The 24221-nt window shown below is 40.9% G+C and overlaps 4 protein-coding genes across 9 annotated transcripts; 3 read left to right on the top strand and 1 right to left on the bottom strand.

Moving 5' to 3' along the window:
* The first annotated feature begins 394 nt into the window (after nucleotides 1-394).
* On the top strand, nucleotides 395-5639 carry LOC114448352 (sialoadhesin). Its single transcript, XM_028425263.1, has 17 exons — nucleotides 395-443; nucleotides 1051-1261; nucleotides 1354-1499; nucleotides 1573-1693; nucleotides 1780-1916; nucleotides 2039-2161; nucleotides 2420-2566; nucleotides 2777-2882; nucleotides 3105-3268; nucleotides 3344-3493; nucleotides 3592-3723; nucleotides 4291-4372; nucleotides 4456-4504; nucleotides 4603-4689; nucleotides 4771-4904; nucleotides 5023-5163; nucleotides 5265-5639. Exons 1-16 carry the CDS (start codon nucleotides 395-397, stop codon nucleotides 5123-5125), a joined length of 1941 nt encoding a protein of 646 aa, XP_028281064.1. The 3' UTR covers nucleotides 5126-5163; nucleotides 5265-5639.
* Nucleotides 5640-6704: 1065 nt separating this feature from the next.
* LOC114449095 (B-cell receptor CD22-like) lies at nucleotides 6705-10841 on the top strand. Of its 5 annotated transcripts, none has more exons than XM_028426456.1 (10): nucleotides 6705-6771; nucleotides 7049-7387; nucleotides 7462-7686; nucleotides 8245-8535; nucleotides 8672-8965; nucleotides 9052-9133; nucleotides 9643-9673; nucleotides 9797-9919; nucleotides 10011-10105; nucleotides 10535-10841. In XM_028426456.1, exons 1-10 carry the CDS (start codon nucleotides 6747-6749, stop codon nucleotides 10593-10595), a joined length of 1566 nt encoding a protein of 521 aa, XP_028282257.1. In that variant the 5' UTR covers nucleotides 6705-6746; the 3' UTR covers nucleotides 10596-10841. The 5 variants fall into 5 exon arrangements, 4 of the variants coding, with proteins under 4 accessions (XP_028282257.1, XP_028282253.1, XP_028282254.1 ...); XM_028426452.1 differs by having other exon boundaries at nucleotides 6761-6901; XM_028426453.1 differs by having other exon boundaries at nucleotides 6761-6901; nucleotides 9800-9919.
* A 1412-nt stretch (nucleotides 10842-12253) lies between these two features.
* Nucleotides 12254-19912, bottom strand: hpn (hepsin). The gene is made up of 12 exons (XM_028425503.1): nucleotides 19771-19912; nucleotides 15775-15882; nucleotides 15546-15587; nucleotides 15283-15412; nucleotides 15040-15159; nucleotides 14827-14867; nucleotides 14466-14631; nucleotides 14199-14389; nucleotides 13297-13392; nucleotides 13074-13216; nucleotides 12759-12923; nucleotides 12254-12636 (listed from the first exon to the last, which is right to left on the bottom strand). Exons 1-12 carry the CDS (start codon nucleotides 19805-19807, stop codon nucleotides 12592-12594), a joined length of 1284 nt encoding a protein of 427 aa, XP_028281304.1. The 5' UTR covers nucleotides 19808-19912; the 3' UTR covers nucleotides 12254-12591.
* Nucleotides 19913-21103: 1191 nt separating this feature from the next.
* On the top strand, nucleotides 21104-24221 carry LOC114448514 (B-cell receptor CD22). 2 transcript variants are annotated; one of them, XM_028425504.1, is made up of 8 exons: nucleotides 21104-21431; nucleotides 21508-21650; nucleotides 21863-21945; nucleotides 22017-22222; nucleotides 22977-23234; nucleotides 23312-23623; nucleotides 23732-23834; nucleotides 23938-24221. In XM_028425504.1, exons 1-8 carry the CDS (start codon nucleotides 21377-21379, stop codon nucleotides 23999-24001), a joined length of 1224 nt encoding a protein of 407 aa, XP_028281305.1. In that variant the 5' UTR covers nucleotides 21104-21376; the 3' UTR covers nucleotides 24002-24221. The 2 variants fall into 2 exon arrangements, with proteins under 2 accessions (XP_028281305.1, XP_028281306.1); XM_028425505.1 differs by having other exon boundaries at nucleotides 23735-23834.

Here is a 24221-nt window from a genome sequence, read left to right on the forward strand (position 1 = left end):
ACACATTTCATCAGAGCAGTGGAAAGAAGAGTGAAAATAGAAACAGTTCAAATGATGAGGATGAAGAGGAAGTATAGCTGAACATACTTCCTCCTCATCATCATCCTCCTCATCCTTTTGCCCCTTACACTCCTCCTCCCATCTGACACCAGCCGATTCTGATCACCACGCATCACTCAGAAAATCACCTCCACCACTGCTGGGGCCGCACACATCCTACAAGTCTCTCTTTGTTTGACTGGCTGATGTGAATGTCGATAATCTAAGAGGTGAGTGCTTCATATTTTATTAGCTGTGGGTGGTTTTTTTTAATAATCCTGATTAAATGTGATGTTCGGCTCTTTGTCTCCTTCTCTCCTTCTCAGGTGACATCACAGCGCTCGTGTTGGCGGAAATGTTGGCAGGTGCGTTAGTTCTGGGCACCATCCTTACAATTCTACCAGGTAACAGCAAAATGACATCACACATGAGATGTTGTGTTTTGTTTTTATCTGCAACAAAACAAAGTTCACAGTGTATTTTGTTTTGTTTTTTAAAGATTCGCTCTTAAAAATGAAAGTTTTTATCACAGTTTTTGTATCAAAAATGTGTCACAACTGCTGTAAACAATTTCTAAAATAATAAATGAAAGACTTCTTGGTTTCATCGTGCACAAAAGGTTCTGCAGCCAGGTGCCCTTGCCTTTACGCTCAGGTTTATTTATAAGTATTGATTGCCTTTTGTGCAAGGTAGTCAGCCAGGCAGGCAGTTAGCAGCACAGGATGACACCCTGGCTGCACATTCTCGCTGCTTCACTTTTATGTGTCACTCTGTGAGCTGTGGTTTGACAAGTTTTCCTCCGAGGAGTCTCACTGAAGGAAAAAATTTAGTTGTGGGTTGTTGAGATTTGCACTTCTTTTAGTTTCCATAGATGTATTCCCTCAATCTGGAAGAGCCTGTTTTATTCGGTTAGGCGTGTGTGACAGCCAGTAGATGTTAACTGTGTAAGTACATGTTGTGTTAATGCATGTTGCTGTGGGTGATTTTGTGTTTTGTGTGTGTGTGCTGCAGGTACTCAGAGCAGGTGGAGTGTGTCATTCTCCAGAAGGGAGATCTGTGTGTGGGCAGGAACTACTGTCACTCTGCCTTGCCGTTATGACTACCCGTCAGGTCACAACGTGAAGCGAGTCATGTGGTTCCGTGTGTCCGCTGAGGGTCGCAGGGAGTTCACACACCACACCGACCCCAACCAGATCAGCCTGTCATACCGTGGACGCACACGGTGGGCGGAGCCTCATATTGGAATAACACTGAGGTTTAGAAAATTTCGACCTATTTAAAATAATTAAAGAGTGATCCTGTAACACATTTCAGATACATTGGAGGGAGTTATTCCAGCTGTTCTGTCCAGATTCGAGGAGTTAAGCTGAGTGATGCCGGTCAGTATCACTTCAGGTTTGAGACAGACCAACCGCTGGGCAGGTGGACCTCCCCGGACACCATCACTCTGGATGTGACAGGTGGGTTCACTCAAATGAAATTCATACTGAACACACATATTGTAAGGTTGCAACAGCTTTGTGTGGATTCCAGACCTCCAGGTCCAGGTACATCCAGCCAGGCCTGGAAACATGTTTGGGTTTGGAGAGACAGTGTTTGTAGGCTGCCAGGCCAGAGGATGTGCAGCCGCAGGAAGAAGCCTTGCGCTCTACAGGTGTGTACTTTAACGTTATTTAATGAGGTATGTACTATTGTGTGTGTGTGTGTGTCTGGATTCTGTTTGATGTTATGTGCACACAGGAATGGACTGAACCTCGGCTCCTATGAGAAGTGGATGATTATTAACCGCTTTGACCAGCAGCATGCTGGAGCATACACCTGTCGACCAATCCCACCACAGAATGTACAGTCGCCTTCACTCTCACTGGCTCTGGGGCGTAAGTCAGTTAACCAAAGCTGCCTCTTAAGAACCCATGCTGATGACTTAACATGCTCATGTGCTGAGTTTACTCTAAAGCTTTAGTCACCCTGGACCACTGTTTTCTCTCTTTCTCTGCAGATGGTCCTCGCTCCTCCTCCATCACAGTCTTTCCTGTAGGGGAGTTGCCTGAGGGCAGCTCTGTCACTCTGACCTGCAGCAGTGATGCAGCTCCACCTGTCGAGAGCTTTGCGTGGTTTAAAGGTGCAGGACAGCACATCGTCATTACAATTACACCACACTGATTCACCAGCTGCACTAAATGACTGATGATGGTTACACATGACATTAATTCTGAGGAGTAAAAATACAGCAGGATCAAACTTTCCTCAGAGATTTATGATCAGCTTAATTTTTGGATGTTATTTGTGTGGCGCAGTGTGTAAATCTGTCCATCTTTGGATTATGCCGGTAATTTAAATTCAAGTGTGCACTAACCGCCTTCCTCTTTCTGATTTGCAGACATGGAGAGCGACAGCATCCCAGACAGTTTCAGGCCTCAGCTGCACCTGTCACACCTCCAGTACACAGACAGAGGAGAGTATTTCTGTGTGGCGCGTAACTCACTGGGAACAGATCGCTCAAAACCACTTCTGCTCAATGTCACCTGTGAGTTTCGTCACATGCTACCAGTAGTAGCATCTGCTTTTTATTCAGAATCTAAACTACGTGATTAGTACAGATTTTATTTTCTTATTTTCTTGCTCTCCATGCATATAGGGTCTGATTCATGTTTTGTTAATTAGATTACATCATCCATGTACCATGAACACAGTGCAGTGATGTTGCTCCTGTTTCCACCTCCCTCTCTGCCTTTAGACCCTCCAAAGAACACACGTGTGCTGCTGAGTCCTCCAGGAGACATCAGAGAAGGTTCATATTTAAACCTGAGCTGTGCCAGCCAGGCCCAACCTCCTCCCAACAGGTATGAAGCACTGACAAGGATCAAACTAGATAAAACTATAACTGTAGTGTGTATTACTCTGTTTGGTATAATCCTACTAATAACGAGTGTGATCTTCTGTTTCTATCATTGTCATCATTCTCCCGTCTTTCATCATAGTAAAATGATCTAAATTCATAACTGTTGCTCAAGGTATTTGAGCAAAAAAATTACACGAAGAAATCATTTTCATCTCTCCTGCAGATATGTTTGGTATCGTATCCTAAGTGACCAGGTGGTGGCTAAAGGCTCTGTTCAGAACCTGACGATTTTGTCGGTGCGCTCTCACCATACTGGTCAGTACTACTGCACAGCATCCAACAGATTAGGACACCAGAGTTCCCCCGTGGCTACGCTCGCGGTGCTGTGTAAGTATTTGCTGTTTTTAATAGTAGTGTTTTTGTCCTGCTGTGTGATTGTTGCTGTGTCTCAACTCTCTCCAGATCCTCCTAAGAACACCTCAGTTCTGGCTCGTCCCTCCAGTGTGGTGGATGCTGGCCGACCTTTGACCCTGACCTGCACCAGTCAGGCCAACCCAGCAGTGGACAACTTCACATGGCACCGCTTGGCTCTGGACGGCGGCTCTATACAATGTTAGCATTGTTAAAATAGAGGTTCCACTCTAAGTCACACAAATGTGTTCTGAGCATCTGTAACTACATCTTCTCCTTTTCGGTGCTCCGTCGTGCAGCATGGGGCACCAAGTCTAATCCTGTCTTCACCTTCTCGGAGGTCGGACCCGGTGAGAGTGGTCAGTACTACTGTGAGGCCCGGAATCGAATTGGAGCCCACAGCTCTCCGGTCCTTACAGTGAGAGTCAGAGGTACAGATGGCATCTTTATGACTTTCATCTCCATTGTGTGACTTGTTCCATAACTTTTCTTCTTTGCCTGAGTCACAGTGAATGCCACGCTCCATTCGAAGTGATGAGGTGTCACTGATAGCTTTAGTGAAACACACCTGCAACATATTTACTCCTCTGTGTGTTCCTAATTATCTCTTCTTTGATGAATTATCTGCAATTGTTAGTTTTTGTGTGTTTGAAGGGACAAAACCTCATTGTGTATGGTCTCATGATTTCTGACTGTTTTTCTATGAGTCATGGTGAGTCATGTACAGACCCTATGAGAGGAGAGGAGGAGGCGATGAGGTGGAAAACTACTATTTGAGTCTAGACAGCTGAAGAAATGGAGTTAGGTTTGGAAGTCACAACTGGAAACGCAACTCGAGTCTAGACGCAAGCCTCAAGTCCCCTCTTTAATCACTTTCTGTTTCTATTTTTGAGTCCGCTGTCCTTTTTTTGCACTTCTGCTTTTGTTTCATTTATTTCATGTGTTCTCTTTTCGTTTCTGGTCATGCTTATAACCCTAAAAAAAAAACTCACTCACAGGTCGCCTAAAGGTCATTGCCTTGGCTTCAGCTGTGGGTGTGTCGGCTGGACTCATCACTCTCACAGTGGCCATTATGATCAGGTGACAGGAAGTACACTTTAAATTTCTGTTTATGGATATTTGTCAGATGTTTTGCTTATGTCTCTATTTCTATGTCCTCACAGTAAGAACATGCACAGAGTAGACACTGAGTCAGAGGAAGTAGTAAACAAGGTGAATATTTTTTCAAAAATAATATTTTAATAATTAAAAAGGAGTTCTCCCTATTGTGTGCTTTTAATTCCCTGTTGTATTGTGTGTGTGACTCACAGCGTCCATCAGTGACAGCTGACACCATGTTCTATGAGTCAGCCCAACAGACCGTCCCTCTGAGAAAGGGCAAGATGTCCGACATACCGGTGAGTGGATCAGTGTGTAATTTGAGGCTTACTGTATATGACCCATATGAATTTGAAATGTGCAAATGTGTCTGCGTACAGGAGGAGCCAGAGGACCTGAGTGACAGCTCCCATCCCTCCATTGTCCCTCTGAAGGATGCTCCACTGATCACAGAGATTGAAAGTCACAGCCCCGTCTCCAAATATATCACTGTCCATTACTCCAGGTTGTCCAGGTACACACTAAACTTCCCTTTGACTCCTCCTTACCTTTCCCTTCTCCCTCTTCACATAAAATTAAGTTTGTTTATTCCATGAATGAACTAATGTGGTTCCTGTTTGTTGTTGGTTCAGTACGGATCAGGTGCAGATACACAACCTGCCACTAAGTGGTGATAAAAAACCAAAAGACTCCTCCAAAGTTGTTTACACTTTACTGCCCCAGCCTCGACACTGACCTGGAGGAAACAGCACATCACTCAGAGATTTATCAAGGTATGATGCAAATTTTCAACTTTACTACATTAAAAAAATTGCCATGGATGAAATGAGTTAATGTAACCACGCTGATGTCACCCTTTCCTTTTCTATCTTAGCTGAACTGTCCCTGTGTGAGCCATTCAATTTGCCTTGTCCCTGTGCACGCCACCAATGGACAGTCCTGTCCAATGGTACTCCAGCTCATGAACCATGTTGCATGTCTCTAAATCATCATCTGAAAGCTACTTTGCTTGGTGACAGTCCAGTATTTATACAGTGGTGCTGCTTTTTTTTTGCTGACACAAAACTTTTCAACTCAAATGTTTGCAGATGACTCGGCAGCACTTTATCCTTTGCATCCTAACTGAAGTAATCATTTATATGAAATGTAACCAATACAAATGACTAGATGTATAAGTGGAAAATGTCCACACTGTAACAGGCGTGTTCTGAGTGCTGATGCTTTTGTCAGTGGCCTTTATTAAATCCTTTCCCCCCCATTTTTTTGTAGACTTACTGGATCAAGCAAAAATGCAGAATTCATGTTGTAGTTTATTACACTGATGGAAAATAAAACCAAACAACTGTCTGACTGCTGATTTATCATTCAATCATTTCAAATTAATAATTAAGTCACTTTTAAATCTATTTAGTTTATCACCTATCCAGATATGTAGTTAGCAAAGTTTCCACTTCTGAGTGACGCAGATCACCTCGAGATGTTGCAACATTTCTGCTTTTATCTCACACAGAACTGATAGTAGACAAGTTTGCCACACTTCTAGTAACAGGTCTTAAGAAACCTGTAGGAAACATTTCTGGTCTTGATGCAGAGCCGTGGTTACGATGGGGAAATGTTCCTAAAGTTAAGACAACAATAAAAATCATAATATTTCATCATTTGTACAGAGATTCTAACAAATAAACAGAAGTCTTTACATACCTGACTACAGCATTAACAATATCTATTATCAAGGCTCCAAACCCAACAGTGCTGAAGTACAAACCCCTGCCACACGAACATGGGATTGAAGTGAAGAAAAAGGTAACATTAAAAGCTCCGTCAGGCACAGTTTACAGTGTGAGTTTCACAGTCCAGTATCTCCACCCAGTGGACAAACAGCCCATTTAACAACCAGCTGTTTGTGAGAGGCGTGAAGAGGTTGGTGAGTACTGCCTGGAAAACGAAACAAACTAAACAAAAAGCTATTTTACCTGTTATTGTCATTATTGGTTCACAAATGAAAAACAATTAATTTATGAATGGACTTTTGTGAAAATGCTCAATAAAGATATTTATACTGGATGCACCCATTACCATTACACTAAATGGTTTAGTCAGTTCAAGCATTGCATGTAAGGAAAATAAAAAAAAAATTATTCAGTCGATTTAGGGTGGTTGCATGTCGACATTTCTTGAGTCTGGGTACATGCTGTACAAAATGACTTTTGTGTCTCAATAGAGTGCTGAATACACAATTGATAAAACGTCACTCTGATTTAGAACTGTGTCATGGGTGTTGTGAATGTGAGAGGAAGCAGGGAGGGGAAAGCTTTTCACTTCTGCTTTTTACACAACAAAAAAAATACCTTAAAGAATGCTCAGGCAGTTTGCTGTAGTTGGTGAGCACTTAACATCTGTTTTTTTTCTGACTTTTTTTTTTTCTGGTGTGTAGCGACCTGTGTTGTATTGTTGTGGGTTGATTTTATATAATGGGAAGTTGGATTCTGATTATTCTGGTAATAATGCCAGGTGAGGATTTTTTGTTTTGTTTTGTTATATATGTGCATTAGATATTAGTTTATTTCATTGATAAATCATTTATTTGCTCAAATAATTTGGATAAAACGGCACACATGAATTTAAAGTGTCTGTATTTGGTATTTTTTTTGCTTAAAGGTGCGTGGAGTGGAGACTGGCAGGTGACTTTTGAAGACCAGTGTGCCTTAAAAGGGTCATCTGTTGTCATAAAGTGCAAGTACGACTACCCTTTTGGTAATATTGTCACATCAGTTTTATGGTCCAAAGTCCTGCTTGTATCTGGCATCAGGAAGCTGTCTCCCCTCAGCTCACTTCCTGTGCCTCAAGACCACTTCATTTATCAGGGTAACTATCGAGGTGACTGCAGCCTGCAGGTCAATGATGTACAACCCTTTGACGAGGGAACATACTATTTTAGTTTTGTGACAACTTTCAACAGATGGACAAGTAAAACACCGACTTATTTGTCTGTGGAAGGTAAGGATGAAACATTAGATAAATCCTCATGGCTGTAGTTCATGATATTGAAGATGAATGTGTTTCTGTATCAGAGCTGACCACTGTTGTGCAGCCCAGCACTGTGGAAGAGGGAGAGAAGGTCAGACTGACCTGTGTGTCAGGTTGTCCTAAACCCACACACGTCAGGTGGTTCAAAGATGGAAAGGCTGTCTACAATACAGACTTTGTGGCAAGCAGAAAGGATGCTGGGAGGTACTACTGTGCAGTCTATGGACAAGAGATGGTCAGATCTGCCCCTGTGCCTCTCAATGTTCAGTGTGAGTATATCATAATGTATTAAAATCTCCTGTTTTTACTGTATGGTTCAACATAGTTTCAAATGTGATTTAGCATTTCAGATGTCTCGGCTTTAACCTCACTTCATAAAAATGGTTTCACACCTAATTTTAGTTTCTGTTACTTGTAATAATGTGGTGGTTTCAGTTTAAATACAGACACACGGAGGACATGCCTGTGAAGAAAGCAGCAATTCCTACTAGTGACTAAAGCTGTATAACTCCAAAACACTCAGCTGTGCAAATCACACCACCAACACTAAAACTAAAGGTTGTGCAAAAATAAACCTGGGACTAAACTGAAAAGCATATTTAACCTACATTATATACACGTGTTGTTAAACAGGATGACAGCCTGATTAGCCTCTGTTGTGTGCATTAATACACAGAATTGATAAGCATTTTTGTTACTTACTGCAATGTCTCAGCTTAATTTGTCTTTATGTGTTTAGCTTTCTTCTTAGTATGTTATTTTAGCAGACAATTTCTATTATTGATGTGTCAATCAAAGTTCAACTATTGATACTTGTCTCCTCTTAGATCCTCCAGAGAAAGTCTCACTGTCAGTGAGTCCACCAGGAAACATCCTCCAGGGAGGAGCAGTGACTTTCCACTGCAGGAGCGACGCCAACCCTCCTGTGACACAAAGCGGATACAGACTGTATAAAGACGGACAATTCATCAGTTCAGGGATGAGCTACACCATCTCTGAAGTCCAGCCCAGCCACAGCGGACACTACTACTGTCAGGCCTGGAATAATATCAGCTGGAGAGGCAACGACCGGATCAACTCCACTGAGGTCCACCTTGATGTCCAGTGTAAGTCTGCCTGTAGGTGACACACAGGTGATAGAGGCCTGAGGAGATAAATGTATCCACAAGTATTTTTTACTACATTTGCCCATTATTGTGTGTATTTAATAAAAGTATTTTAGGGTAACTCTTACAATATTGGACTTTTTTTCAGACCGTCCCATGAACATCTCTATTTCAATGGATCCGCAGGAGGTTTCTGAGGGCAGTGCTGTAAATCTGACCTGCAGCAGTGCTGCTAACCCTGCAGCTTACAGCTACACCTGGTACAAGATGACACCCTACTCCAGCTCAGACAACAGCACGATGATTGAGGTGGGATCAGGACAGGTGCTGTCCGTTCTCTCTATGGAGACATTACATATCGGAGCCTACATCTGCCTGGTCAGGAACATGTGGGGGGAATACAGCTCACCTGAGCTGCTGCTGAACATGAAGGAGAGGCAAGGTATGTTACCACTTTACCGTTAAATCAGATTGTTATCTACATATTTTGACATGTTTCTACTTTGAGCTGTCTGTGTTTCTGCTCAGGGGGTCTCCAGCCTGTGTCAATCTTGGCTGGCATTGGAGTTTCTCTTCTTGCAACTCTGGTGATAATTTTGCTTTTGTTCTGGTGAGTCACTGCCCGATGGGTGAACAAACTGTTGCACTGTTGGTGACTCATGTCATTATCACTGTAAGCTGCTGACCTCTGTGTTAATTTTGCATTTTCCATATTTCATGACTTTCATGAAGATGAGTGACAGCATTTACAGTCTGTGTCAGCGTCATCTTAGTTTCCGTTCTGTTGCCACTCAGTTCATATGCACAGCAGTGTCTCGAGTATATTAATAAATTTGATGTGGTAATCACTTTTCATGGTGTAAGACATTTCAATTCTAAGATATAAATACACAGATTTTCTGCACTCACTGTATTTTAAACGGCATAGTGTTGAATTTTCTACAGCTCACCTCACACAGAAAAGTGAAAACCTCTGTGTGCTAAGTAGCGGTTTCTCTGTGTTTTCCGTTATTACATAACAACTTCCCTAAAACAAGATACCCGAAGATGAAGAAATAATCAAAAATTCTGTTCTGGTATTTTAACATATGTAATTTGATTTTTTTTTTCATCATCCAGGAGGAACCGGAAGAATGATGCAGACAAAAAAGTAAGTACATCTAACTGATACCACGTTAAGATTGGGGGTTTGAAGAAAGTCAGATTATACTCAGCTCACAGCTACTGATTTGCCTAGTACCTGAACACAACCACTTGGTATGTTTCTCTCCAGCAGATAGTGTCTGACACGAAGCCCACTGAGGTCACTGAAGATCCATCTTACTCCCTTTATGCCAACGTCCACACATTTCCATCCTCTCCATCCATCAAATCACAAAGGAACTCACACTTTGATGTAAATACTGTGTACACAACTGTTCAATAGCATCAGAACTGACAAACAAAAAAAATTAAAAAGACTGACTGACAGCTGTCTTTTCTTTTAGGCTGCTGCATTTTATGAAGATGAGGTCACTTACTCCACAGTGTCCATCAAACCCAGAAACTCCAATCTTCCACATTACATACAACAAGAGTCCAGGTCAGTTTGCTGGACAAATGTTGACCTGATCACTATTGTACATTGGTTATATTGATAGAAGGATGTTGGAAATGAAGCTGCCAGGCAAGAGGACAAGATAAAGACCAAAGTGGACATATGTATGGATGTGCAAAGGGAGGACAAGAAGTTAGTTGTTGTGAGAGAAGAAGATGCAGATAGGGATAGGTGAAAACAGGAGGTTCGCTGTAGTGACCCCTAAAGGGAACAGCCAAAATGACAAGAAGATATTATTATATTATTTAACATAGTTAATCAATATATCAAGTTTAGGATGTAAATGTAAAATCGTAACAGGGTATATGAACAAAACTGAACATCAACTATATTTTTCTATGCATACACCAATGGTGCATATGGAACACAAACACTAAAGCTGCAAAGATGGATTAATACTTATTTTCTCCTCAGGTCAACAGCAGGAAAAAGTGACGAATCTGTCATTTATGCTACTGTGGTTAAATCCAGCTGAAGTTCGTCTCCACATCTTTCTTCAGATAAAAAGCTATGTTAAATTAAACTGAGATGTTGAATGTAAATGTGATGAAAAGGATCAATTACTCTTTCTTTGTATTTAAGTTGTGTTTATAATGCTGTCTTTGCAAAGGTTTTTGTTTTAGTTTTGAAATAAATATAAGATACTATTTTGCCTCAAAGTTAATATATAAATCTTTGTGTATAACCCTCAAAGTGTTCCTGAAATATTGTGTTTAGGTGTGAAAAAGGACAAAACATAATGGCACTAGTGCAGAAGCATGAAAAATTGTTGTAACATGACCGCAGGCAGATTTTTTTTTTGTATTAGATTTTATTTCATTGCAATTCTCAATGCAACCTCTGAAACAGATGAGTCTGTTTGTTCTCAGCACAGCTTTGAGATTCAGTGATATCTACATTATATTTTTAGAATGTATTTTATCTTTCACATTACAGTTCTTAGTTTCTTGTTCTGTATGCTATAAAACGGTTTTAAAGTGTAAATTTGATGCATAAGAAGTACAAAACTTAACTTGTAGCTGAAACATTTGTATTTAGTGGTTTATCACTGTAGGATTAATATCACCTTGGGTTTATAAACATGCACTTCAGCCTCTTAACACTAGGAGGCACCATCAAAATATGAAATTTGGAGATGATGTGTTGGGAGAATGAAGCAGTAAAACATTTATGAGAACATGATTGTTGTTGTTATTGCACTCTTGGCTCTGAATATCTGTGGGTTTTTGGACCCGATCAGTAACATGTCTTATATAAACATCTACATAAACAAAATATTTACAAAACATCAACAAAACACTGATTTAATCTGAGCATCATCCTCACCAGGTCATGAGTTAATTGAAAAAGTTAGACCTTGTATGAAGAATTATGTTTAATTCAACACAGTTTGCTGCATATAAAAAAACATGGAAAGTAACAACAAATATAAAGTTGACATACAAACATACTATGTGCTGAAATTTTAGTTTGTTTTGTGGAATCAATTAGCATTACTCTTAACATAATTATATAATATCTCTGTCTGCACTGACAGACCTGGGCTAAATCTATATTGATCTTGATTTACCATAAAATCAATTGTGTATTTTGGTCCCATTGTTTGCTGTGACTACTACAGCACTGAGGAAAATGATGCCTCCACATAAAGACAAGTATTCTAAAACAGCAATTAAAACTAAACTGCAGCAGAATGACCCATGTTGAGCTATTCCAAATTTTAAACTTTGCTCTTTAGCTCACAAGGATCACAGTGGGTTGCTACTAAAATAACTTCTGGTGACACAGAAGAAGGAAAATGTCATATTTTACAAAAATAAAATTTGATACAATGAATCTGCTGTTGAGGTTTAAGGTAGGGTAGGAGATTTTGAAAAACAGTAAGAGTCTCAGTACTCAGTAAGAGTTTGAAAGTAAACACATGCCTCTTTCTCACGGAGCTCACCCCGAAGCCACGCCTCCCAATCACATGGACATTACCTGAAGACGAGCTGCGGTCTGTGATTTCAGCCATCATGCATGTACCTCTCTGGTGCGCGTAGAGCAGAAAGAGAGTGGCAACCAGCCAACTCTCCGCGCAGGGTCCTCCCGGAGGATTGGCTGATGTTTTTAGTGTTTTATAGCTTCCACAGATGATTAATATTCTTTGTTTTAAAGCGAAACTGCCGAACTAATTGGTTGCTATCAGATTGTAAAGAGAAGTTACACTAATTTAACAAAAAGTGCATCAAAATTAAATCTCCTACCCTACCTTTAAAGCTTCATATATCATAAAGGGTGTATTTCTCTGACAATCCAGGACTTGTATTAGAAATATTGTGGGCTCAGGAAGTGTGTGAATGTTTTAGTGTGAAAGTGTAATCTGAGGCAATGACAAGAGGGAAAGATCAGAGCGATTCATTCTCACTGCCGTAGCACCCTAAAGTCCATACTGTCATCCAAGAGTTAGGAAAAGAAATGGTGACTGAATCTCATGTCCGCGCCAATTTATGAACACCTGGTGAGTTGTGATAGTTCTGTAGAAAGATGAGAGCTGAATTTTATATATTATATTAACATTACTGATATTCAGAATCACACAGAAGGTGGCACTAAGTTTGTATTTATATGTGTGAAATAAATAAGTGACATGACTCACCCTCATGGCCGTAGATATCCAGGGCAGAAATCGAGACACTCTGGTGTAGACGCCAGGTTTCTTAGGCATGGCACAGCCAGTTCCCCAGCTCACCACTCCCAGCAGTCGATACCGAATCGTCTTAGAGAGACAGTCCTCTGCAACAAAAGGACCACCACTGTCCCCCTAAAATCAGAACATTAGAAAATATATCAATAACATAATAACCAATTAGAAATGGCATGGAAACAAACAGACATTATACTATAGACATTCACAAAGAGCTGACATCAAAAAATATAGTTCTCTAATCAGAGCTCACACACACAGACCCACCTGACAGGCATCAGTGCCTCCTCTCTCATAGCCAGCACAGAACATACTGGTGGTGATCTGGTTGTCATAGTAATCAGGAGCATTACAGACAGCATCACTGATGATGGGGACATTAGCTTCCTGCAGAACATCTGCTAGATGACCTGAGAGACAATGATCAAAAACAAAATGCAATCCTGGATAGCATTTACACATGTAGAGCTGTACTGAAATGTAGACTCACCATAGTATCCCACATTTCCCCAACCTGTCACTGTCCCCATCTGTCCATCTATCAGTCTTTGACCATATGCAGGAAGACAAATAGGCTGGATGTATTCTAAACACAAAGGCATGTGCACAGGTGGACCATAATTACAATACATTTAATGGACACAAAAGCCAGTCAGCTGAGTCTCTAAGCATGCACACATTTTTAAGCATTCATTAAAGGAGAACTGTTTCACTGTTTCTCAAAGTTATCTCTTGGCCATAAAAAAAGAGAAGAGCAATAAACAAGATGGCACACTCAACCTGTAAACTTCATGCTATTTTTGTAGTTATAAAGGCCAAACACTAGATGGCAGACATCACCTTCTGAAATAAGGCTTTGTCTTCTGCATTTCTGCACAGAAATCTGCTAATATAGCCAAGATCCTATCAACTTGATTAATTACACACTGACCTAACACTGTGTGCTGCCAAATTATATATAAATATGGTGAATATATAGGTGAATCTGCACCAAATATGTGTAATTTTGTACAAATAAATCCTGCAAAATAATATTATTATTATTATCATTATTATAGCTTTAAAAAGGTCCCATTACTGCAAAGTGAAACCTTTGTTACATAGTGCTGGAAAATGAAACTTATAAGTATATATTACGCTAATTCTAATAAAGGGCCCTGAGATTCAGTAACAGACATGATTACATCTTCTTCAATGCTGATATAATTATGTTGGATGAAAGAGGTTTTGTCCTGCTGACCAAAATTTAGGAAACCAGACACCAAGTCTAGGCAAATTACTGCTGAATGCAGGAGCACTGGCAATGACACCTGTATTTAAATCTGTGCAGACACAGTGTTTCTTCTGTTACAAATGTATGAGCATGCTGTTGTACCACTATGTGTGTCCTACCATTGAAAGTGAGGGGCTGGGCGAGGGCCAGAACAGCGATGTCCCGGCTGTTGTCATCAATGTTAGCATCTACAAACGGCAGGTAGCTGCTGTGGTAAACAATGGTCTTCACCTCTGTCACATTAGCATTGATAGGTTTATTGTAGATGGATCCCAGCAGCACACGCCAGCGATTAACAAACCGATACCGCCTAGCGTTAGAAGAGCAAAAATTAAATGTTAGGATGTTTTACACTATTATGTTGTATTTTTGTATGGATCACTTACTCTGGGAAGCAGTGAGCCGCAGAAACAATCCAGCGGTCTGAGATGATGGATCCTCCACACTGATGAACCCCATCATACTGCAAGCTGACCTGCCAGGGCCAGCTGCCCTGCCTTGCATCTACACCACCAACAATTCGGTCTGCTGCAAAACCACGCCTGCCACAGTCTGCAGGTAAATATAAAAAATGAAAATGCCTGAGCATTTGAAAGCAGTAAAACACTAATAAATGGGTGCAATGAGCTCAGTACTGTAGGTTTACAACCCTGCTTGTTGACAAAGATCAGACGTGGGCATAAGGTCTCAGTGCATAAAGTGTGCCAGTGTGTCAGGCAGTGGGTGAGTGTAGATCTGTGATCTTACCTTGGCACAACAGTGTGAGAACTTCCCTGCTCTCACAGTCACTGCAACAAAGACAGACAGAGTTAGTCACAGCCTGAAAACATCCAAACTGGAGTCAGTGTTCAACTTTTCTCCATGTTAACTGAGTAGATGAGTGAAAGAAAGGGCAGGATGAGCAACAGAGAAGACAGTGTAGTAGACAGGCGTGGGATGCACCACACAGGTGTGTGTTACCATGGGAACAATGAGTCTTTGATTTTCTTGCCGTAGCTGAGCTCTTCCTGTCTGACGCAAAAGAACTCTCCACCATCGCCACTGGCCTCTGGCACTGATGTGACTGAGTAATTCACCACACTGGAACACATGCATACATGCTTTATTTCTGTATTTGAACATGCCTATATAAAAAATTATATATATATATATATATATATATATATATATATATATATATATATATATATATAGTGTTCTCACCTGACAAATCCCACTTCTTCACAGCTGATGCTGGCTAGAAGTTCATTGGCTGAGGAGGAACACACCTGACGCCACCTTTTTTGAGTGGAGTCAAACACTCTGAGGCGTTGGTCTGCTGTATTTACCTGGACTGCAGGGAATAGATGTAATGTTATTTAAATTCAGGCACCATTTTCCATCAATGTAATAATGATCGTACAGCACCACAAATCTAGTTTAGCTTATCCAATAATCTGGTTACCAGCATGCCCTCTCTTACTCACCATCATACAGCCCTGTGTCCTCCTCCATTGTGCAATATGTAACTACACGAACATAATAAAAAAAAAACAAGGTCAACTTTATCTGTGACAGCAAATGATGAAATACTTTGATCATTAGAGATAAGTACAGAACAAAAACACTTAAAGAGGACAAAACAAACAGATTATGGCTCTGATATGTTTGACAAAAGAGTGTGTCCTCGAATGTGTGTGAGTGGCATAGTCTGACCTATGGCCCAGACGGCTGCTCCAATGGCTCCCAAGGTCATCAGTGTTATACACACCCCAATCACACGGCAGGGGGTCAACACACAGGTCAGAGAGATCCCCCTGCTGCCTGCAGACACAAATATGTGAACACACACATTCATTATTCAAGACAGACTCAACTGACAGCATGTATACACAGGAAGGAAAACACATGACCACATGTGGATATGCTGGCACACACACAACAGCACAAAAAGATATAACATTATATAACATACCAACACAGCAACGTCAGATGATGAAATCACAAGAGCAAATATTGAACCAAGGTAACCGTGTAGTTACTGGCATTTAAAGTATACATGAAGATATTTAGCAAAGCAGTATGGCAGAAAATCAAACTGCAAGTGTTTAATTTGGACTCTTTTTTAAACATGACAAATATCAGTGAAACAGATGGTGTCAGCTCAGTGCCCCAGTCTGAAGAGGCATACAGCACATTTCCTGGCACAAACTGAAAAGTACAAATGACACTGAGTAGATCAATAGTCTAAAGTCTAGCATTTCTCCACAAAGCATGAACAAACTCTTAAACTGGGATACAGTGCCATGTCTGCCCTGTGTGCACATATCATGTGTGTGCAACAAATGTTATTCTGTCAAGTTAAGTGCCCTAAAACAATACAGAGATTACTCATCAGTGTTGTAAAGTGACCTTGAGTGTTCAGAAACACGCCAACAATTAAAATATTATTATTATCATTAAGTCTGCCAGCTTTTTTCATTGCAATTAACACTGATAATTCCTTTCAGGTGTGCCAGTTCAGAGACCCTGGTACAGTGCATGCAGGCTTGCAGCCCTGGATGACTAAAACACATTGGAAGCCACAAAGACTTTTTTTTTTGGTGCAACCTGTCCTCTTTGTGCCATAACAGTCAATTGTGCAAAAAAAGTACCACTGATATGTCCCTCATAACCAAGGTTAGAACAACAGTGCAGATAAAAGCCGGACACCTAGGGTATACCTAAATATGACACATGAAGCTATCAATCTTCTCTACAGGTTTTATTGATAATCAGACTTTAATTATCCCAGGGGAAAATATGCTTATTGCAAATCATCTACTTGTCAGATTTATAGATTCTGGTATTTCCAGAGAAACCCTCAACAATGTGAATCTAACAGAACCAAAAACCGATACCAGAACCGTGATACAAATCGAACCCTGGTTTTTGTGAACTGTTCCACCCCTAGTATCAGGTGTAATAACTTTTGTGGATTTTCTATTTACCAAACTGCATAAGGCCATTATGACTGTGAGAGCAATACTTTCCATCCAGGAAACAACTGGAGATACTGTTAGGTATAGTGTGGTATATATACGTGCTCGCTGTTGAATCAGGGAAAAATATTCTCCATATCCAGTTTACTTCCTCCCTCTGTCTTCATAGACATATATTAGGCCAATAAAATCTAAATGTTCAGGGAAGATAGAATGCAGGCCAGCTGGAAAATTGTTTCTGCAGTTCCTGATTTCAGTGTTGTCATCTATAGAGGTAAACAACTCAAGGACTGACAAGAAACCAGTATTGTACGAAACCTGTGACACCGCTGAGTCCCCAAAGTTGCTGGATTTCTATGTTGTTATCAAGAAACATGATAGCTGAGTAGACCTGCTAATCCAGTGACCTTAACTCTATTCTTTTGCTGTCTGTTCCTATCTGCTCTGTCCCAGCACAGCACAGCTTATCCCTGAAAACCCTACCTGCGAGTTGTCTGCCTTTCCTTAAAAAAATGTATACCTTTTCCTGTTTCCTTCTTTACCCAACTTGGCTCATCTTCTCTCTTTTCAGGCAGTCAGCATGATAATAGTTGTAACACTGGGAAAACACATAAAATAAGAAATACAACCAACAACAGTGAATATCTTATCTGACATCCATATATATATTATCTGCAGGATGTTGCTGGAAATACCATAGCCTTTCCTCCACACCCAGCACTAGCTGATAAACATCTAAACTGGTGTTGACCACCCTTTCTTGTTCCCTCAGATCCTTTCTTCTTTCTTTCCTGCTCTCTTCCCCCACACAGCGCTCTTCCGAATCACACAGCACTACAGAACAGGCACTCTATTGTATCTGCTACTACCTGAGACCACCGACACCTGTCTGAGCATAAGTATGTTAGTATGTGAGTAGTATAAAGCTGGGTTCCTCCAAAATTACTGAAAACTGACCTCCAAACTTTAGCAAACCAAATCTGATTTTTTAAGTTTAAGCACACATATTTGATGATCAATCCTGATTTTTGAATTAGGCACCCCCTGCAATGCTTAATGCAAGTGTTTATCATGTGCTATATATTGATTTGAAACTATCCCTACCCAATATCCCTCAATTCAGCACTTTTACCACAGCATTCATGACCAGATGATTTGTCCTGTTGTCATGGGGATGTACACGTTGAACAGCACACAGAGCAGCTGTTATACGTTTACCTACAAAAAAGCATGCAGAACTCGGGTGAAGGTTAATGGGTTAGCCTAGAAATTGGACTGAAAAAGTCCACTTGCTGACATTTTGCTATGCTGGGTTGATGTTTATTAGGTCTTCTGACCTGCTCCACACCTGACTGCATAGTCAGCATCCACTGTTTTTGCTTTGTCCACATAGCAGGACTGACATTTGGACTGTGAAAACAGATACTTTCAAATCAGGAAGATCTGATTTTTTTGTACCTAGTCCATTAAAACAGGGCTGGGCTTGATTCAACACATATCCTCTCCAACTTAAATAGGAAGAGGGTTAAAAGTGTTTTAAAAAGGCATACTAAGGAAGATCCTGAGTTGAAGATGTGTTGAAATGTGAAGCTAGGTGTGGTAAGAGTAGGAATAAATTAAAATAAACACATTCTGCAGTGTGCAGTATTATTAGCCCTGACTAGAAAGATGTATTGCCATCTTTGACAGTGCATTTGTGTTTCTCTACCTGTTCACACATGCTTGGTATACATGCAAGTCAAACCCAGATTATTTCTGAGAACAGATTGTGTCCCACCCATTCTTAGATCAGACATAAACAAAGTGAGCCACACCACATGCGCCACTCCTAAGACTGGCTGTGTTTCTCCTATAATTACACACACCAAACACAGACCGTGATTGACCTCAGCTGGGTGGACTCACATGCAGCAGAACCTAGCAAAACCAAATGTGTAGCTGATCCTGTTCAGACATAGACAACAAGACACAGAACAATACTTCTTCAGAGACTGGCTTCATTGAACTGGTATTTAGTTTGTTCCTCGAGTAAGGTAAGCAGTTGTGTTTTTATCTTGCATATTTTTGTAAGTATCCAGAGTAAAACAGTTTGTATCCAAAAGACTGACACAACCTTCAAGGCAACAGATTTCCTGTACACATCACCAGTATCATAGTTCATAGTGACAACAGTGCTTACTAGTAAAATACTTTAAGTAATGTTATCTGTCCTATAATAACAGTATCATATAACACTAAACTCATTAGGAGTCCATAATGAGTAAGCCAGGGGGCAGATGTGAAGTCTTTTGCTTTCTTTTTTATAATGTGTTACACTGCCACTAAAGGGGTGTATTGGCTTACTACAGTAGAACTTTACATAGACAGTAACAACGTCACAGTTGTTTATCTATGACTGCCATGACAGTGTGTAGTCATTATTGTTAAATAGTAATTTGTGAAGTGCAATTTGTTACTGTCAGTCTGTGATTACTTCTGGCTCCAGGCACCAACATCAGTATTAGCTTTCTATTTGAATTATACTTATTGGATGTGAAAAAGCAGTCCAAGTATACGTTTCCAAGTTGATAAAAATAGAAAAAAAATCTATTAATTGAACACCAATGCATATTTGAACAAACCGGTTAATAGTTAACTGTCAGGTGGGCTGATGTCTCTATCTGTGTGTGTGTGTGTATGTGTTTGGAAGAGATACATTAAAAACAGAACTGCATGTTCTACGTGCACTCACCCATCTTCCCCTCTGTCAAAACTTTCTCAGCATACATCTGTACACAATGGGAAGCAGAGGCTAATAAAGATGAGGGTCCTTTCTTTCTTCCTTCCTTCCCTGTCTTCTTGACTCCTCAGGGCAAGTAGCCCCTGACAGTTACCTTTTGGTTGGTTATATAATACTGTGAGCTCTCTGTGGAGAAATGCAATATTGTTAGTAATAATATAGCTATTATACTTCTGCAATAAACATTTCCAGTATATTCTCATAAACAAAGCTTTTTGATTCATCTCTGCGATCAATTAATTCTTATAAACACACACATATTCACTTAGGGCTCAGACTTCCAGCTCTACCATTAGTGTGTACACAGACACGTTTGTATCTGAGCACATGGAAGTTGATTCGTTATTATAACTCTTAAAATGTACATATGAACAGCTCGACTTAGTCCACATTAATTTGAGGTTTAGGTGTTTCTTAACCTTATGTTTCACTCTATTGTATGATTATATAATGCAGAGTATATTTTAAAAGCTTATCAAAGTGAAATATTGCTAATATTAGCATCGTTTTAGCAAACCAATCAAGCAGCCAATTTAGAGTCTTCAAGAAGAGATAGTTAAATCAGTGCAGCAGACGAAAGGGCTTATGTTAAAATAATTTAAATTAAATGGCCATTATGACTTCATACCACAACTTCACCTACCTTGCGCAACGTTATAATTCCTCAATGAGACAAATATGTCTGCAGGCTACGAATATCTTTTAAGCTAACGATGCAAGCTTCTAGAAAATGACTCACCTGTCTCTCTTTGAAGCAGGTAGAGCACTGGATTCCTCGCTGAGACAAAAAAAAAGGTTTTTAGGCACACCTTGAAAACAACAACAGGCAAAAATGGCTTTTTAATCGACGTTACGACCGTTGATAAATCCCAGTAAATCCCTTGTTTTGTTTTTTGTTGTTTTTTGCTCTCTTCACAGGTTACTGACCCCAAAAAAATGAGAGGTGGGGGTAAAAAAAAAGTTTTCAGCGAACCTTCCTATCAACCAAAACCACCAGCGCCCGCTTCTAACTGAAAAGAGAGAAACATTTGGAAGTCTAGACAAAGTTAAACAAACTTAATGTAAGTTTTTGTCCGGAGTTTGTCGCTTTGTGCGCTGCGGTCGAGCGGTCAGCCGCGCACGCGAGGGGGGGCACAAGTGACGTCAGCTCTGCACTGGGCACGAGAGCTCTCTGAGAGCCTGCAGACCTGCTGCAGCTGAGCACAGCTCACAGCTCAGGGGAGGCTGACAGCCAGGGGTTTCACACACTGGGATGCTCATAGAGGCCAAACTACAAGCAGCAAAGAGTGTCTGTCTGCTCCACACAGAGACACGCATGGTGTGTGTAGTAAGTTCCTTTTACTGACATGAAAGTTCAGTCATCACCCACAAGTTCCTTGTTGTCAGAGAAAATAAAAGGGAAGCTGGACAACCTGACTCATATGTCCTAGCATATAAGACCGAGAAGCACACACATTACTGAGTTAAACAGAGAGCACAGAGGAGCTGAAGTGAATCCACAGGAGGAGGAGGAGGAGAGTGGCTGGAAGTGGAAGGTCAGCAGCAGGAACATCAGAACATGTGTGGAGGCATGGCGCAGAACCTTTGGCTGCTGCTCGCACTGGCTCTGAAAGGTAGTGTGGCAGCACTTTGGGGCAGCACTGCAGCTACTTCTTGTGGAGTTCTTTTCACATGTCTTCTGCACTTCAGGTATCCTCGCAGGTGATTGGTCTGTTGATCTCCCTTCCAGTCCTATCTGCGCTGTCATTGGTTCGTCTGTATTTCTTCCCTGTTCCTATGACTACCCCCAGGGCTCCAATGAAACCAGGGAAGAGGGTCGGCTCTCTGCTCAGGTACTTCAATAAAGAAGGCATTGTTAACGGTTGCCCTGTGTGCTGCAGTGTGTCTTTAACCTTTTTGTTGCCAGGTTCACCATCAGTAGTCAGAATGAATAGATGTCAAAATATTTTATTCTAAGCTTGCATGTGTGGGTGTGATTTAAACATCCAGAGTGAAGCTAACATGAATGCATTAAATAGCAGCTGTCTGTGTTGCCCCATCTTAGGGGGAAGAAGGTGAACAAGGACAAGAGTACGAAGTTTTGTCAGAGATGTGGTGTCTTGAAGACAGCAAATGTGTTACACCCAGGTATTAAGACACACACTGGGACGCACGCTCGGAAGACAATACAAGCCTCTAACTGTGTTTGTCTGTGTCAGATATGTATTCCACAGTGCAGGTATCTTCCCAGATCCATCCTACCAGAGCAGGGTGCAGTATCTTGGACAACCAGGAAGCAAGAACTGCTCTCTGATGATTTCTGATCTGAAGCAGTCGGACAGTGGAACCTACATATTCTACCTCATCACCAGCCATCCAACGGAGAAGATGCCAGCGCAGAGAGGTGTACAGCTTCTGGTGGCAGGTTTGTAGTGATTTATTGTTCACCTAAAAAGTGTTTTATTGTCTGTCTTCTACAAAGTGCATATCTGTTTATTTTTATTGGGTGTGTGTCTTCTATTCTCTTATGTCTTCCAAGTTAGTATTTCTCTGTCAGTAGCCATCGGCTGGTCTCTGTTCTTCCTCAGACATGTCTCTGGTCTGTAATTAACAGTTTTCTTTTTTAAGATCTTTTCTAGTGGTATTTTGTTAATACTTTTAGCTTGTGTGTTGCTATTTTAACACTGGTAATTGCTGTGTTTGTGCAGCCTTCTGTTTGACATGTTCATGCTATTTGTGAAAAATAGAACTGAAACTGGCCACAGGATGCTTTTAAAGAAGCTTGACTCAATCGTCTGTTTCACAATGTTAACCGTTTAACTCCCACCTTGTGTTTGTGGACAAACAGAGATTTGCTGAAAGGTAGATTCAGACCATGTTTAGAAATTATGACCTGCTGATGACGCATCTTGTGTGTCTAGGGTAGAGTTGTTGTGGAAAGTATTGTTCAACCACAAAGATATTCTTAACTAATGGGTTAAGGGTTAAGTCACGCCTGTTCTTGTATTTGTTTCCATATCTCCATGGATGTATTTTTTTTAATTCACAAAACCTAGCCAATAGGCCTTCTTTTTAATGTGTCAGGAAATCACTGCTAACATGAGGCAGGTCCCATTTTAAAATATTAAATAACATAATTGAAAATTACTTGATTACATGATTCTACTTGTTTTCTCCAGACACCTCCAGTGCAGTCTCAGTGTTAGCAAGTCCTTCCAGAGACATCACAGAGGGCGTGTCCTTACGGCTGGCCTGCTGCAGCCCTGCGGTCAGTTCACGGGCGAGTTACAGTTGGCACAAAAACACGAGCCCAAAGCACAGCAGACAAGTGTGGATTATTAGTGAAGTTACAGCTGCTGAGTCTGGCAGTTACTACTGTCAGATACAGAGAGAAGATAAAGTGCAGAATTCAACAATGCTGGTCATTGATGTTCAGTGTAAGTGTTGACTGAAATTTTGTTTTGAGAGAGGATCTCACCAGGTGTGACTGATCCTTGACTTACTTCTTATTTAGATGCCCCTCGAGACACAGCTGTCACAGTCTCAACTGTAGAAGCGCTCCAAAAGGAGCTTCCTGTCACTCTGACCTGCAGCAGTGACGCTAACCCACCCGTGCACACATTCGCCTGGTACCAGGGAGCAGCGTGTCTTCCTACAGCCGACAAAAACTTTCATCAGGGAAGACGAACTGTGGCTACACCGACAGGAGGAGGCCCGACGGTCCGCAGTGCCAACATCACTGCAGAGGAATATGGGCAGCACTGCTGTCTGGCACGCAACAACCAGGGATCACAGATTTACACTGTAACGATCAGACAGTCCAGAGGTACATACACAAAGATGTCCATTTATATTAGACATGATATACTGTAAACAGCTTCCAAAATGCTTGTTTTCACAGCTACTATAATTGTCTCTATTCTGTCCACTGCAGCAGCAATCCCACCTCTCTCTACAGGAAGAAAGGTGGTGCTTCTTGGAGTCTCCTTTGGAATTCTACTGGCTATTATAGCCATAGGTGCCTTTCTCATCAGAAGGTGAGTCATATTTCTTCACTTCCTGTCAGCATTTCTACCTTAGTTATCTCTACAGTGTGTCTCTAGTCAGACTGCTGCACTCACTGTAATTATGTGCTTTCAGGGGGCGGAAATCCTCCAGACATCAGTCATACGTCCTCACTGAGACGACTGCTACAGAACCTTAAAGACTTATTCTGTATAATCTCACATTAACAACACCTACAAATAAAAAACACAGGTTTCAAGGCTTGACAGACCTCAGGATGGAAATCAAGCACACAGCACTGAGTTGATGGAGGAGGACGTTAGGGGAGTCTGGATGGACTGGATTTTGAACTCACTCCATTTGTTGAAAAAAATATATTTATTATAAGAATTAGAAGGAAATAAAATCAGTGAAAATCT

The sequence above is a fragment of the Parambassis ranga genome, chromosome 16 (genome assembly GCF_900634625.1).
Source record: "Parambassis ranga chromosome 16, fParRan2.1, whole genome shotgun sequence".
Taxonomy (NCBI): domain Eukaryota; kingdom Metazoa; phylum Chordata; class Actinopteri; family Ambassidae; genus Parambassis; species Parambassis ranga.